The 12,493-nt window shown below is 36.8% G+C and overlaps 1 protein-coding gene across 1 annotated transcript; it reads right to left on the minus strand.

The window, feature by feature from the left end:
- On the minus strand, positions 1-5,486 carry LOC106663299 (3-ketoacyl-CoA thiolase, mitochondrial). Its single transcript, XM_014388012.2, has 8 exons — positions 5,322-5,486; positions 1,570-1,736; positions 1,312-1,443; positions 984-1,248; positions 742-917; positions 485-685; positions 242-396; positions 1-181 (listed from the first exon to the last, which is right to left on the minus strand). Exons 1-8 carry the CDS (start codon positions 5,338-5,340, stop codon positions 100-102), a joined length of 1,197 nt encoding a protein of 398 aa, XP_014243498.1. The 5' UTR covers positions 5,341-5,486; the 3' UTR covers positions 1-99.
- Between the last annotated feature and the right edge of the window lie 7,007 nt (positions 5,487-12,493).

A 12,493-nucleotide genomic window follows, 5' to 3' on the forward strand; every position in this document is an offset into this window, starting at 1 on the left:
ACTTAAATGTCAAAAAAAATATTAAACACGTTGATAATACATTTGAGAAAATAAATTTGAATTAAACTGATTTCAATAATAATATAAATTTATGTCAAATTATACACTTTCAACCAACAAAGCTATACCCTGTCCTCCTCCAATGCAGGCAGATCCAATTCCCAATTTAGCTTTTCTCCTTCTACATAAAATTGATCAAAACAATAAAATGAGACTCGTTATAAATTTTCATTGCACGTACCTGAGCTCGTGCACCAAATGGGCTGTTATCCGTGAGCCGGAAGCAGCGAGAGGGTGGCCCAAAGCAATCGCACCACCGTTGACGTTCAGTTTGTTCATATCGAGGTCGAGTTCTTTCGCACAAGCCAAGGTCTGTGCTCCAAATGCTTCATTAATCTAGAAAAAATAAGTATATAGTAAGGCAGAGTGCCTCTAAGCTAAATGTGCTAAAATGTACTTTTGGGACAAAAACAATTACACAAACCTCGACCAAATCGATGTCTTTCAATGATTTTCCCACGAGTTTAAGTAACTGGGTGATTGCAGGAGCTGGGCCGATGCCCATAATGCTTGGTTCGACACCAACAACACAGTAACCTACGAGTCTAGCCAGCGGTGTGAAATTGTTCGCCTTCACGGCCTCTTCGCTCGCTAAAACAACAGCTCCTGCTCCGTCGCACACACCCTGAAAATATAAATCACTGAATACTGAAAAAAATTGTATTTAATACTGAAACTAACTGATGCAGATCCAGCAGTTACAACTCCGTCTTTTTTAAAAACAGGAGGCAATTTTTTAAAATTCTCCAGTGTCGATTGCTGTTTTGGATGTTCATCTGTATCAACCACGACATCTTTCTTTTTAATATTCACAGTAACTGGGGCCAACTCCTCCTTAAAAAAGCCTCCGTCATGTGCTAAACAAACATGTATGTTAGAATTATAACTATTTATTGATAAAATATTAGATTAAAAAACTCCACCTTTTTTCCATAATGTTTGTGATCTAAATGCGTATTCGTCGACTTCTGCTCTCTCGATTTTATATTTAGATGCCAATTTTTCTGCAGTCAATCCCATCGGCAAATTGCAATAGGTATCTGTCAATCCTACCCAGAGGGTATCTTCAAATTCAATTTTTGAGCCTAATGGAGCACCGAATCTAATGTTCCTCACAGCATATGGTGATTGGCTCATATTGTCAGTGCCGCCGGTAAGGACTACCTGAGAGTCTCCGCAAAGAATGTTCTACGATTTTGTATTATGAGTGAATGAAATTTAAAATCATAAAGATCTGTAAAAATAAAGCACCTGAGCACCGTTCACAATAGCCTGAAATCCGGAGCCGCAAAGTCGATTTATACCCAAAGCTGGTCGTTCGAGAGGAATGTTACATCTTAAAAGTACATGTCTGGGCATGAAAATCGAATCAGATGAGGTATTCTGAAAGAGATAAACGTACAAACATAGCCGACAATATCAACACTAGAATTTAAAAAAATTTTCTAAGTGATTTTCAGTCTTTCAAATATATTCAAGTGATGGCTGGTTCTCAAAACCGTAACTTACCGCAAGAACGTTTCCAATAACAACAGAATCCACCTTTTCTGGTGGGACATTGCCTGACGCTAGAGCAGCTTTTGCTGCGACTTCCTGAAGATCACAAGCGCTTTTTTTAACAAAATATCCTCCATATGTGCCAAATGGGGTTCTTTTAGCAGCAACAATAAAAACACCTTGAACAAGTAAATAAATAAATGTAGAATTAGAAACAGAAACAATGCTTTGCTCTCTCTTTATTAGAGAAAGCATAAAATAATATTTTACCCCTTCATTAAACCATTTTTCAATTTTTGTGGTACTGCCACAAAGAGGAAGAATTCAAAGGTCTAATAACGGGCAAGTTTCTATTCATGAGCAAAAAACAACTAAATACTATCAAGGCTATGGAGTCCAAAAAAAAAGCCACAGGTAGACTCATATGAGGTGGAACCAGGTACTAATAGTCCTACTTGATACAATCAAATGCTTTTTTGTCATCTAAACAAATCCAAGGTCTATGGGCTCATCTATGGCTTCATGAACAGACACTTCGTCCAAGGCTCACAAGGTGAGATCAAAGATCTATGCCCTCAGAGGTTATGTCATCCAGGGCTCACAACTCGTGTTAGTCAGAGAGAGAGTTGACGGTCCTGATTTCAGAGTACTCACTTAAGTTCAGTAGTGACATCAGTGAGTCAAAGAGTCTGAGAGTGAGTGAGAATCAGAGTCTGAGCTAGATGGACAGTTAGTGTCCAAAATATATATACTGAGAATTATAATCTGATTCAGAAAATGGTTGAATCAAAATCTGAATCAGATGAGAGTTGGAATTAGAGAGTGAGTGAGAATCAAGAGTCTGTGCCAGGTGGAGAGAGAGTTGAAGTCAGATTGTAGGTGAGCATCAGAGTCTAATTCAGATGGGGACACAGTAGGAGTAAAAGGGTAAGTGTGAATCAGTCTGAGTCAGATGGAGAGAGTGAGTGTCGGAATCAGATAGTCGGTGAGAATTAGAGTTTAAATCAACAGAAGAGGGAATCAAAAGTCAAAGAGTGAATGTAAATCAGAGTCTGAGTCAGATGAGAGAATCAGAGATTTGTCAGGAGAGTTTATAATTCTGACTTCATCAAAGCAGTTCTGGGTCTGGAATTTGAGTTCAGAGGTTAAGTCTGAGACATGGAGTTCATCATCAAAAGACCGTCAGCAATCCACTGCTTCCAAGATTCATGATCCTACATGACAATGTTACTCCCCCGCAACTGTGTGCTGAGCAATAAATCCAATTAAATTAATTTTAACTAATAAGAGAACAGAGACTATCATTTTGTTTTCAATTCAGTACACAAGTAAATAAAAGGCTTCAACGTATAAATAAACAAAAGAAAATTTGATTAAGATTGCAGTCTTTGAACCTGATTTGATAAGAGTTCAACAATCAATTGTTTTTCTATCGGGCTGGTAGTAATCTTAAATTTTTATCTAAACAAGTGGACTGTATCTAAGAAATTCTATTTTTTCTTGATGTTTTCAAAAAATATAAATATAAATATCGTCTACTGGTTGAAAAACAAATAAACGCAAACTTCCGAATGACAAAAACTCTGTTGTTGAACAGTTTGGCTACACCAAGGTGTTCTAAGGGAATTTCAAACAGCGTTTAAATCCAATCATTCAATTGTATATAATATAATATATTTGTTTAAATACAAAGCTCAATGTGAAGAAACAGGTTTACGCTTTTCATGCTGGCTTTTGCATTTGAGGTCCTCAAAGATCCTAAGGAGGGACGAAGCAGAGAGTGTGAATATGGGAGTAATGAAAGTATGAACTTTCAGCCTCCAGCTCTTCTCGTTATTTTTGATTATCAAAGATTGTCTAAAAGGTGGAGGGGTGCACACAGCTATAATATGACAAAACTCGCCTTTGCTGACAATATAGTGCTTCTCGCCTCCATGCCAAGTTCATCGCAAAGACGAGTGTACTTGGGTGTAACTCTTACCATCTCCAACATGTCTGTGAGATTTCTGTGAAGTCACATCAGGTTGTGGTAGGCTGAATATGACAAAATACCAAACCCATCCAGGATAGTCAGACCAAGAAAATAAGGAGTTGCATAAAATTTCAGTTTAAAGTCTCAGAACTTCAGGAATTATAAGTAAAATTGATCTGTTCTCTTGAGATTTAAATTAAATCACTGTTTGTACCATATCACTGGGATATATAGACAAATTCTATAGACTTTTTCTACTTTATATTTATGTAGACATAAATATGTAAATATGTATGTTTATTTGGACAGAAAGTAGGTCCATGGTGAACCGACTCGCAGACTAAAACCCTACTGCTAAAAAATAGATTGTTTTTAAAGGGTTGTTCTATACTGAAGCGAAAATATTTCAGATTATTTTGTTAATGTGACAAAAATTAGAGAAACATGCTAAATAAATATCCAGTTTGAGATTGTCCAGGAATAAGCCAGAGAGTGAGTGAGAATCAGAGTCTGAGTCAGCTGAAGAGGGCAGGAAACTGAGTTGGAGCTAGAAAGTGAGTGAGAACCAGAGTCTGAGCGAGATAGTAGTGAGTGAGTGAAAATTAGAGTTTGAGTCAGTTGGAGAGTCAGGAACCCAAGTTGGAGCTAGAGAGTGAGTGAGGAGAATCAGACAGAGAAAAGGTGAGAATGAGTCTGAGTCTGATAGGAGTGAGTCGGATTCAGAAAAAAGAGGTGGAGTCTGGGAATGTGTGAGAAACCATGTATGTATGCGTATGCGTGCATGCATGTGTGGGTGTGTGNAGAGAGAGAGAGAGAGAGAGAGAGAGAGAGAAAGAGAGTAAGGGGTCAGAGAGAATCAGAGACAGAGTGAGAGAGAGAGAAAGAGTTAGAAAGTGAGGTGAGAGGGAGAGGGAGAGAGATATGAGAGAAAGAGAAAGTAAGAGAAAAAGTGAGGTACGAGGGAGAGAGAGTAAGGGGTCAGAGAATCAAAGTCTGAGTGAGAGAATGAGAAAGAAAGAGTGAGAGAGAGCGTGACAGGGTGGGAGGGAGGTGCAAAGAGAGGAATGGCGGTGGAGAGATGGAGAGGGGAGAGAAAGTGAGAGCGAGAGAGTAAGGAGCCAGAGAGACAAAGTCCGAGTGTGAGAGTAGGGTGAGAGAGAGAGAGGGTGAGAGAGAGAGAGAGAGAGAGAGTGAGTGAGAGAGAGTGAGTGAGAGAGAGTGAGTGAGAGAGAGTGAGTGAGAGAGAGTGAGTGAGAGAGAGTGAGTGAGAGAGAGAGTGAGTGAAATAGTGAGGTGAGAGAGAGTGTGAAAGTAAAGGGTCAGAGAGAATCAGAGTGAGAGTGAGAGAAAATCAGAGACTGAGTGAGAGAGTGAGAGAGAGGGTGGGAGGGAGGTACAGAGAGATAGGAATGGGGGAGGAGAGAGAAAGTGAGAGAGGGTGAGGGCGAGAGAGCAATGAGCCAGAGAGAATCAGAGTCTGAGTGAGAGTGAGGCGTGAGAGAGAGAAAGAAAGAGTGAGAGAGAGAGAGAGAATCAGAGTCTGAGTGAGAGAGTGAGAAAGAAAGAGTGAGGTGAGAGAAAGAGAGTATGAAGTTAGAGAGATAGTATTTCAAAACTTCTTTCAAGTAGATAATGAAGGAAATTGAAATGTGGGTGAAAGTTGAGATAAAAGCAAAAACAGAATATTTATTTTCGACCTATTTGTAAAACAGTCATATTTAAAAAACTAGAATCTCATTTTAAAATATTTTAAATGTCAAAACGATACAAAATCAAAGACAAATTGTTTTACCTTTTGTGAATGCTGCCATCTCTCAATTTTTTAGTCTTTAGTTGTCGAACTGACAAAAAACGCCCGGCGAATGACAATTTGCAGACGATAAACTTAAAGTTCTTAAATTAACAGGCTGAGGTAAACTCGGGCGGTCTCGACGCTTGAGCCGTGACGTTATCGCCAGTAATGACTGTCCTCAGAGACTGAGAAGTGACTTGTAAAAACACTTCACCCCGCCACCAATTTTATCTTACTATCTTTCCTGTTATCCTTGAACTAATAGAATCTTATTTTAATATGTCTAAGTATAAACGGTTTTTTAAAAACATGCCTAAAATAACAAAAACCTTCATCTACATCAAAACCAAAAGGCAAATACCACAAGGCAACAGCCAAAAACCCTAGGTAAATATTGTCTACTAAAGAAGGCAAATATCTTAGTATAATCATATTTTCAATAATATTATGGAATAAACCTCAAATTAAAAACAAACTACTCGAACATCGGACAATGTGCAAAAATTGGCCAAACTTGTAGGAGTCTACAACCCAAAGGCTTACAAATATTATTTAACCTACTTCCATCGAAGGTAGGAAAAGCTCATAATCCAAAAACAAGTAAATTGGATGTGGACTAACTATTTTGAAACAAAATGGTAGAAAAAAAGCAGAAGATCAAACACTCTGTATGCCATCCAATTCCAAGATAGGGTATACAAATGGCTTGGTAAATATGGTCTTTCAAGCTGAAATGCTATCTATCCTTGGTCCCTAGAATATCTTAAAAGAGGTTACACTGACAAAAAAATCCTTATAGGATCAGATAGCCTAGCCTACAACAGAAAAACCCACACTTTACTGGGTTTCCTCCTTTTTTGCTTCTCTTTTTGCAGAAGAGCAAGCACAAGAAGTGCTCCTGCTTCCTCGGGTTCTAACATCATAATGACCTCCCGTTGGGAAGAGAGATTGATTCCACAAGTTGCCTGATGTGAAACCAGCAAAGAAGAGTCTTCACAGCACACTAGCAGCCCCAAAAAGCATTATAGTAAAAAAGCCACATCCAAAATAATCTGCGGGTGTATCCAAAACATATAAAACCTGATGATATTTTGGGTGCCAGGTCACAAAGGAGTTCTGAGCAAAGAACAGTGGCAAACCGATTGGCCAGAGAATAATGTTAAAGACCTTCAAGCCCAGAACTGGGATAATTGGCATAATAAGAGAAACACATAGACTTTGATCCAAAATCTCTAAAACTTTTTTTTTCTTTTTATTGTATATTACAACTACCTGCATTTTGGTATCTAGTAATAATGTATGAATAAATATTAAGAAAAACAAGAGTGGAGAAACTACCCACCGGTAGTACTCCTAACTATTCTTTATTCAATTGTCACTGGATAGAAGATCCCGTGGCCATCGTCTTTTTAGTCGGCGAAGAGGGTTGGAAGGAATTCGTCGGGATGAGAGGATTTGAATTTGAGGATTTATAGTGGTTGGGAGGTTTGTGAAAAATTTTTGGTAACGGGAGTGGGTTACATCTTGGACAAAAGGAATATCTAGGTCTTCATGGGTAGTGTCGTTGGACACATAAAAGAGAGCATTAAGGATTTTTCTGAGGATGATGGATTGGGCTCTTTGGATGCGTAGGATATTGGAATGTTTGGCTGAACCCCACGCTTCCAGTCCATAACTCCATATTGGCTTCACAAGGGTGATATAAAGTAGTCTTGTTTAAGAGAGGTAGGTTAGAACGTCTGTCAAGAAGTTGTGAAAGTGCTCTGTAACGTTTCATAACTTCTTGTCGTATCAGTCGTGTGTGGGGATTCCATGTCAGACGTTTGTCAATGTATAGTCCTAGGTAACGCACCTTGTCCGCAATTGGGAGGGGTATTTGATTGAAGTAGACTGGAGGAGGGATCTTTTTGCGGAGGGTGAAAGTTATGTGGGTGGATTTTTCTGGGTTGAATTTGAGTCTTTTTTTTTTACACCATGATTCCAGTAGTGTGAGGTGTTCTTGAAGGTTTCGATTGGAAATGACTGGATTGATGACTCTAAAACTTAACATAACAACCTGACAATATCTTGGGTGCCGGTGCACAAAGTTGTTCCAGGTATTGGACAAGTGGACAAATGGCCAGAGTATCTGCAAGACCTTTAGGCTCAGAACTGGGATAATTGCGATTATAAAATCAAACATAGGCTTACATCCAAAATCTTCAAAACTTATAAAAACATAACAACCTTATGATATCTTGGATGCCAGTGCACAAAGGAGTCCAGGTATTGGAAAAATGGACAAACTGGCCTGGGGAGGACCTGCAAGACCTTTAGGCCTCTTTCAAACGAGGCGGCTAGTTGATTCTACTAGTCGAACGGACGAGTGTCAAGGATTGTAACGTGGTAGCAAAATGTTTGGGAATCGCCCCAACCCCTTCACACGCAGCCAACTCATCCACCCAGGCAAGTGGCCAGCAGTGCCGCTCGCGTACTAATCCCCACTGGTTGTAACAACACAAAAGGCACTGCTCGACATTTGTCTTTCACACCAGTCGCCTAGTTGAGTCAACTAAGTTCACCATGGAAAGCATTACAATTGCAAGTTTCATTGTGGAGAAGTTCATTGAACATAGTCATATAAGTCCTGCGATATGGGATATGAGGTGTGAGAAGTGTAGTGATAGAATTAAAAGAAGCAAAGCATGCAGGGATGTAGCACAACAGTATTTGAGCGAAAGTGCCCGTTTCCCAATTTTAAAACAACAGATAAACCCACACTTTACTAGGTTTCCTCCTTTTTCCTTCTCATTTTGCAGAAGAGCAAGCACAAGAAGTGCTCCTGCTTCCTTGGGTTCTAACATCATAATGACCTCCCGTTGGGAAGAGAGATTGATTCCACAAGTTGCCTGGTGTGAAACCAGCAAAGAAGAGTCTTCACACGGCAGAAAACGAGTTGAGAGACAACCGGGCAACTTAGTTAAGTCAACTAAATCACCTCATCTGAAAGAAGCTTTATGCTCAGAACTGGCATAATTGGCATAATAAGAGCAGCACTTATACTCCCATCCAAAATCTCCAAAACCTAGGGAAACATAACAACATGGCAATATCTTGGGTGCCAGGGTATAAAAGAATTCTGGGTAATGCAGACAAACTGACTAGTGAAGGATTTGCAAGGCCCAGAACCTTGGGATGACAAGATCAAACTCCATCTCTATCTCAGAATAAGTCTATAAAAATAAAACGAAAAGTGTACAAACTCCAAAGATGCCATACATAGTAAATTCATGATTAAAGAACTCACAAAAACTACCAAACATATTGGAACAACTAAAACGGGTGAAACTAGGAGGTTTATTGAAAGGTGACCCAATTTGTAGGTTATGCAATGAGGAAGATGAAACTGTCATCCATGTCATTGTTGAAAATGAAATAATCACTCAATGAAGACATAACCTAGAAGATCCGAGTACTTAGGCAGAGAGGTAAGAAGGTGCCAAGAAGACCCAAGAAAAACAAACTGCATCAATGACAGTGAATTTATACACCTACTAATTGATAGATTAAGTCAATTGAACTGACCATACGTTGGCCCAGAACCTATAATTGCAATAACAAGATCAAACATAGACTCCTCCATCTCAGAATCAATCTGCAAAAGAAGAAATTTAAGAAATCTAGAGGTCATTGTTCACTGGCATCTGAGAAAATGATGTGTTGGCCTACACAACACGGTATATATAACAATGACACAATTTGTAGGTTATGTGATAAGGAAGAAGAAATTGCCACCCATATTATCTATTTATTTATCACCTAGTGTACCCAAAAGATCCTGGAAAAAAAAATTTCAGCAATGACCTATTACTTCTTAAAAGAAGGATGGACTTTGTTTTATTTTGATAGCTCTAGTGATATTGTATGTCTGTGTATTGTGACAGATCAACTGTTGAAAATCCGATTACCCTGGGGTTAGAAATTCACCACTGAAGGACATATTAAATACAGCTAAGCACTAAGGTCACTGGCATCTGAGAAAACACCCATTATATAACTATGACTCCATTTGTGGATTGTATTATAAACTGCCACCCCCATCTTTAAACGTAAAACTGCTCAAGTGGGAACCTGGAGTAGATGATGACCTAGGAAAGGATGTATTAATAAGTCAATGACCTACTTTGTAAAAAGATGGACTGACTCAATTGAACTGAACTACGAGAAGTACAAGCTGCAGTGCTCGGGGAATACCAAACACCCACTTCCTAGCACTAGGCATAGGAGCAACAAGGAAGCTGATAAATTGGCCAAGGGAACATCTACGAATCAACCTTCTACAGCATACTAAATCGACAAAAATGTAGATCCATCATACAATGGATTAAGAAATAAGTCTTCGGCTTAATAGGATTGTATTTCAGGACATGCATGCTAAAAGGTTTCAAGGATCATTGCAGAGAGATGTACTAGGACTAAATTGATATACTGCTGACTCCGTAAGCATATCAGATTCATTATAGCAGATACAAGCCTGTGCAGATATTGCCACAAAGAAGAAACAATGGAATGTGTCTGTTTTAAAGGCATGTGCAGGCTGTAAACTCATGAGAAGAAAAGCCAAAGGTCGGAAGGACTTGTGACTTAAAACTTGGGATCTGACAAAATGCCTTAAGCTTACGAAGAATTCTAGGTAATTATGGAGAGTGCACAGGAGGTCAGCATTCAACATTGGTTGTAATTTGTAAGGTGTAAACAGGCCAACTCTAAATGAATAAATTCTGAATCAATCTGAGGTCACTTGGAACCAGTGCTCTGGAAAACCAAATTACTTGTTCTTACCTTCAATTTTTTTCTTTTTTTCCCAGTGAACAGAATAAAAACAATAAGGGCAATAAATAATAATTTTCAGATAAAAAAACTATTTATTTTGGCGGTAACTTAAGACGTTAGTCAAAGGATTGTTCCCTTTGTTGAGGAACTTATTAACTGCAATCGAATATATATGCATTCACGATAAACCTGTAAAGTTATATGTGAGATTTTACTTATACTCTTACACTTGCGCAATATTATTTAAATAAATAAATAAAAAACAATTGAAAATGCAAGAAATGTCATATATGTGTATTTGAATAAAAATCAAGTTGCCTGAGTTTATCTAGTCACCCATTTGTATTCAGTCAGCTGTGTATGAGCCAGAACATTACAGAATTTAAAACTAATTTGGTATATTTTCAATTATTTATCATGTAGACAATTATTATTGTATAATCTCTCTTATTTGGCATTATTTTTTAGAGTAAATAACTTACAAATTAAATTAGATTTAATTCCGTAACTTGATACACAGCTGGTGGAATATATCACAGGTGAGTAAATCTATGCAGGTAACTAGATTGTCAATTTACGTATATCTATATATACAAGTGCTTTAATATAAAAGACATCGGGCCTCTGATTTGAATTACAGTTATCATAATTACAATTTTTATTCACAATTTAACACATTATAACAACATCATCAGAAATTCCAAATTATCGAACAATTAGTGAATTAATCCTAGTTAAATAAAAGCAATTAAAATAAATTCAAATGTAGAAAAATAACACCAACTTCATTAATTAATTAATTTAGAGATATACATTCTTTGTACAAAATAAATTAGTCTACATTAAGCTATAAAAAATTTGATAAATATTATTAATATACAATCGTGATGGTTTGAAAGGACTAGAATAATAAAATGAAAGTGCTAAATTAAAACATGACAATATGGAAATAAAAAGTTTCTTTGAACTGTCATAAAGTTGTTCATAAGGTCAAAGAAAACAAGGTAAATTTGATTTAAATAACATATTTTAACATATACAATATATCTTGATACTTTTTGAATGTATAAATTATTGACTATAGTTCAGTGTTTCCCTAACCTTTTACATTAAGATGTTAAATAAGTCAAAAAAGGAAAAAAAGTTAACGGATGTTAGAAAATAATTACACCTTAATACATTAATTTTTTTAAAACTACATTACACCTACATATCACAAAGAGGAAAAAACTGTGAACATTTACTATTGACGTCGATTTGCTCTCTAAGAAAAAACAATTAAATTACACATATGAGAATTTTGGTGACCATTCCACATCATCAGAATGAAACAGCAACATTAAAGTTTTTTTAATTAAGTGCACACAAAAATATTTGTCGAATATCTTCTCAAAAAATATCAGTATCACAAAATACCTGCGCCTTTATAAAGCGTGTAAAAGTTTAAATTACATAATCTACAATTGAGATACCCATCATTCCATCAAACGATACATAAAATATATAAATCATTTATAAATGATAAATAATAATTTAAAAAAAAGAAAAACCTTTTCAATTCTTTTCAGTCAAATATACATGCACTCGTTCAATATAGGGGGAATCCTTTTTTTTTCTAGAAAAATCTCTTTATACAAGTTATATTCGAGAATAGGAGCCTTATTGGTGCCTTATACCTTATACATGATGCCAATGCAGTTACCGATGAGTTCGATTTCAGATTTACACGTTAAAAAGACAACAACCACTTAAAATATGACAAAGTATTCTGATAAGCGTTAAAATCTATTCTGTATGAAGCAGTGAGTGCGTATAGTTAAAATAATAATAAAAAAAATATTGGCGGTCAAAAATAATGAAAATCTCTTAAAAACTTTGTTTTTATAAAAGAAACAGAATTTTTAGTAGATGTTTTATAATTGAAAATGCAATCTTTGGATCTCAATGGTGTCAGTCTCTTATTTAGATCAGTTAATCAAAGTTGCAGATTACATTACAATTTCAGCAAGTTTTTACAGAAGAATTAATTTTTTTTTCTTTCTTTCAAGTAAGATGATATAGCACACCATTAGTAAAATTTCACATTTTATCTAGCAGTGTTGAGAATCTCCGGCATGTAGAGAAAGGTCGGCTCTGTATAGAGAGCGTGTAGGAATACCATCCGATATGAGAATTGTGGTTGAGCAGAGAGTATTTTGTTGACCTGTTCTGATTATTGAAGGAAACGGGGTTTTCTAGTATATAGTTGAGCAGATAATGAATATTTGGGTCTCCTGTTCGTATTTTTGAAGGAAATAGGGTTGTTTTATTGTATATAGTACCAATGTATTGTTTTGGGTTCCCTATTGTGTGTGCTGAGA

The sequence above is a fragment of the Cimex lectularius genome, unplaced genomic scaffold, assembly GCF_000648675.2.
Source record: "Cimex lectularius strain Harlan isolate CLEC.00 unplaced genomic scaffold, Clec_2.1 scaffold195, whole genome shotgun sequence".
In the NCBI taxonomy this organism is placed as follows: domain Eukaryota; kingdom Metazoa; phylum Arthropoda; class Insecta; order Hemiptera; family Cimicidae; genus Cimex; species Cimex lectularius.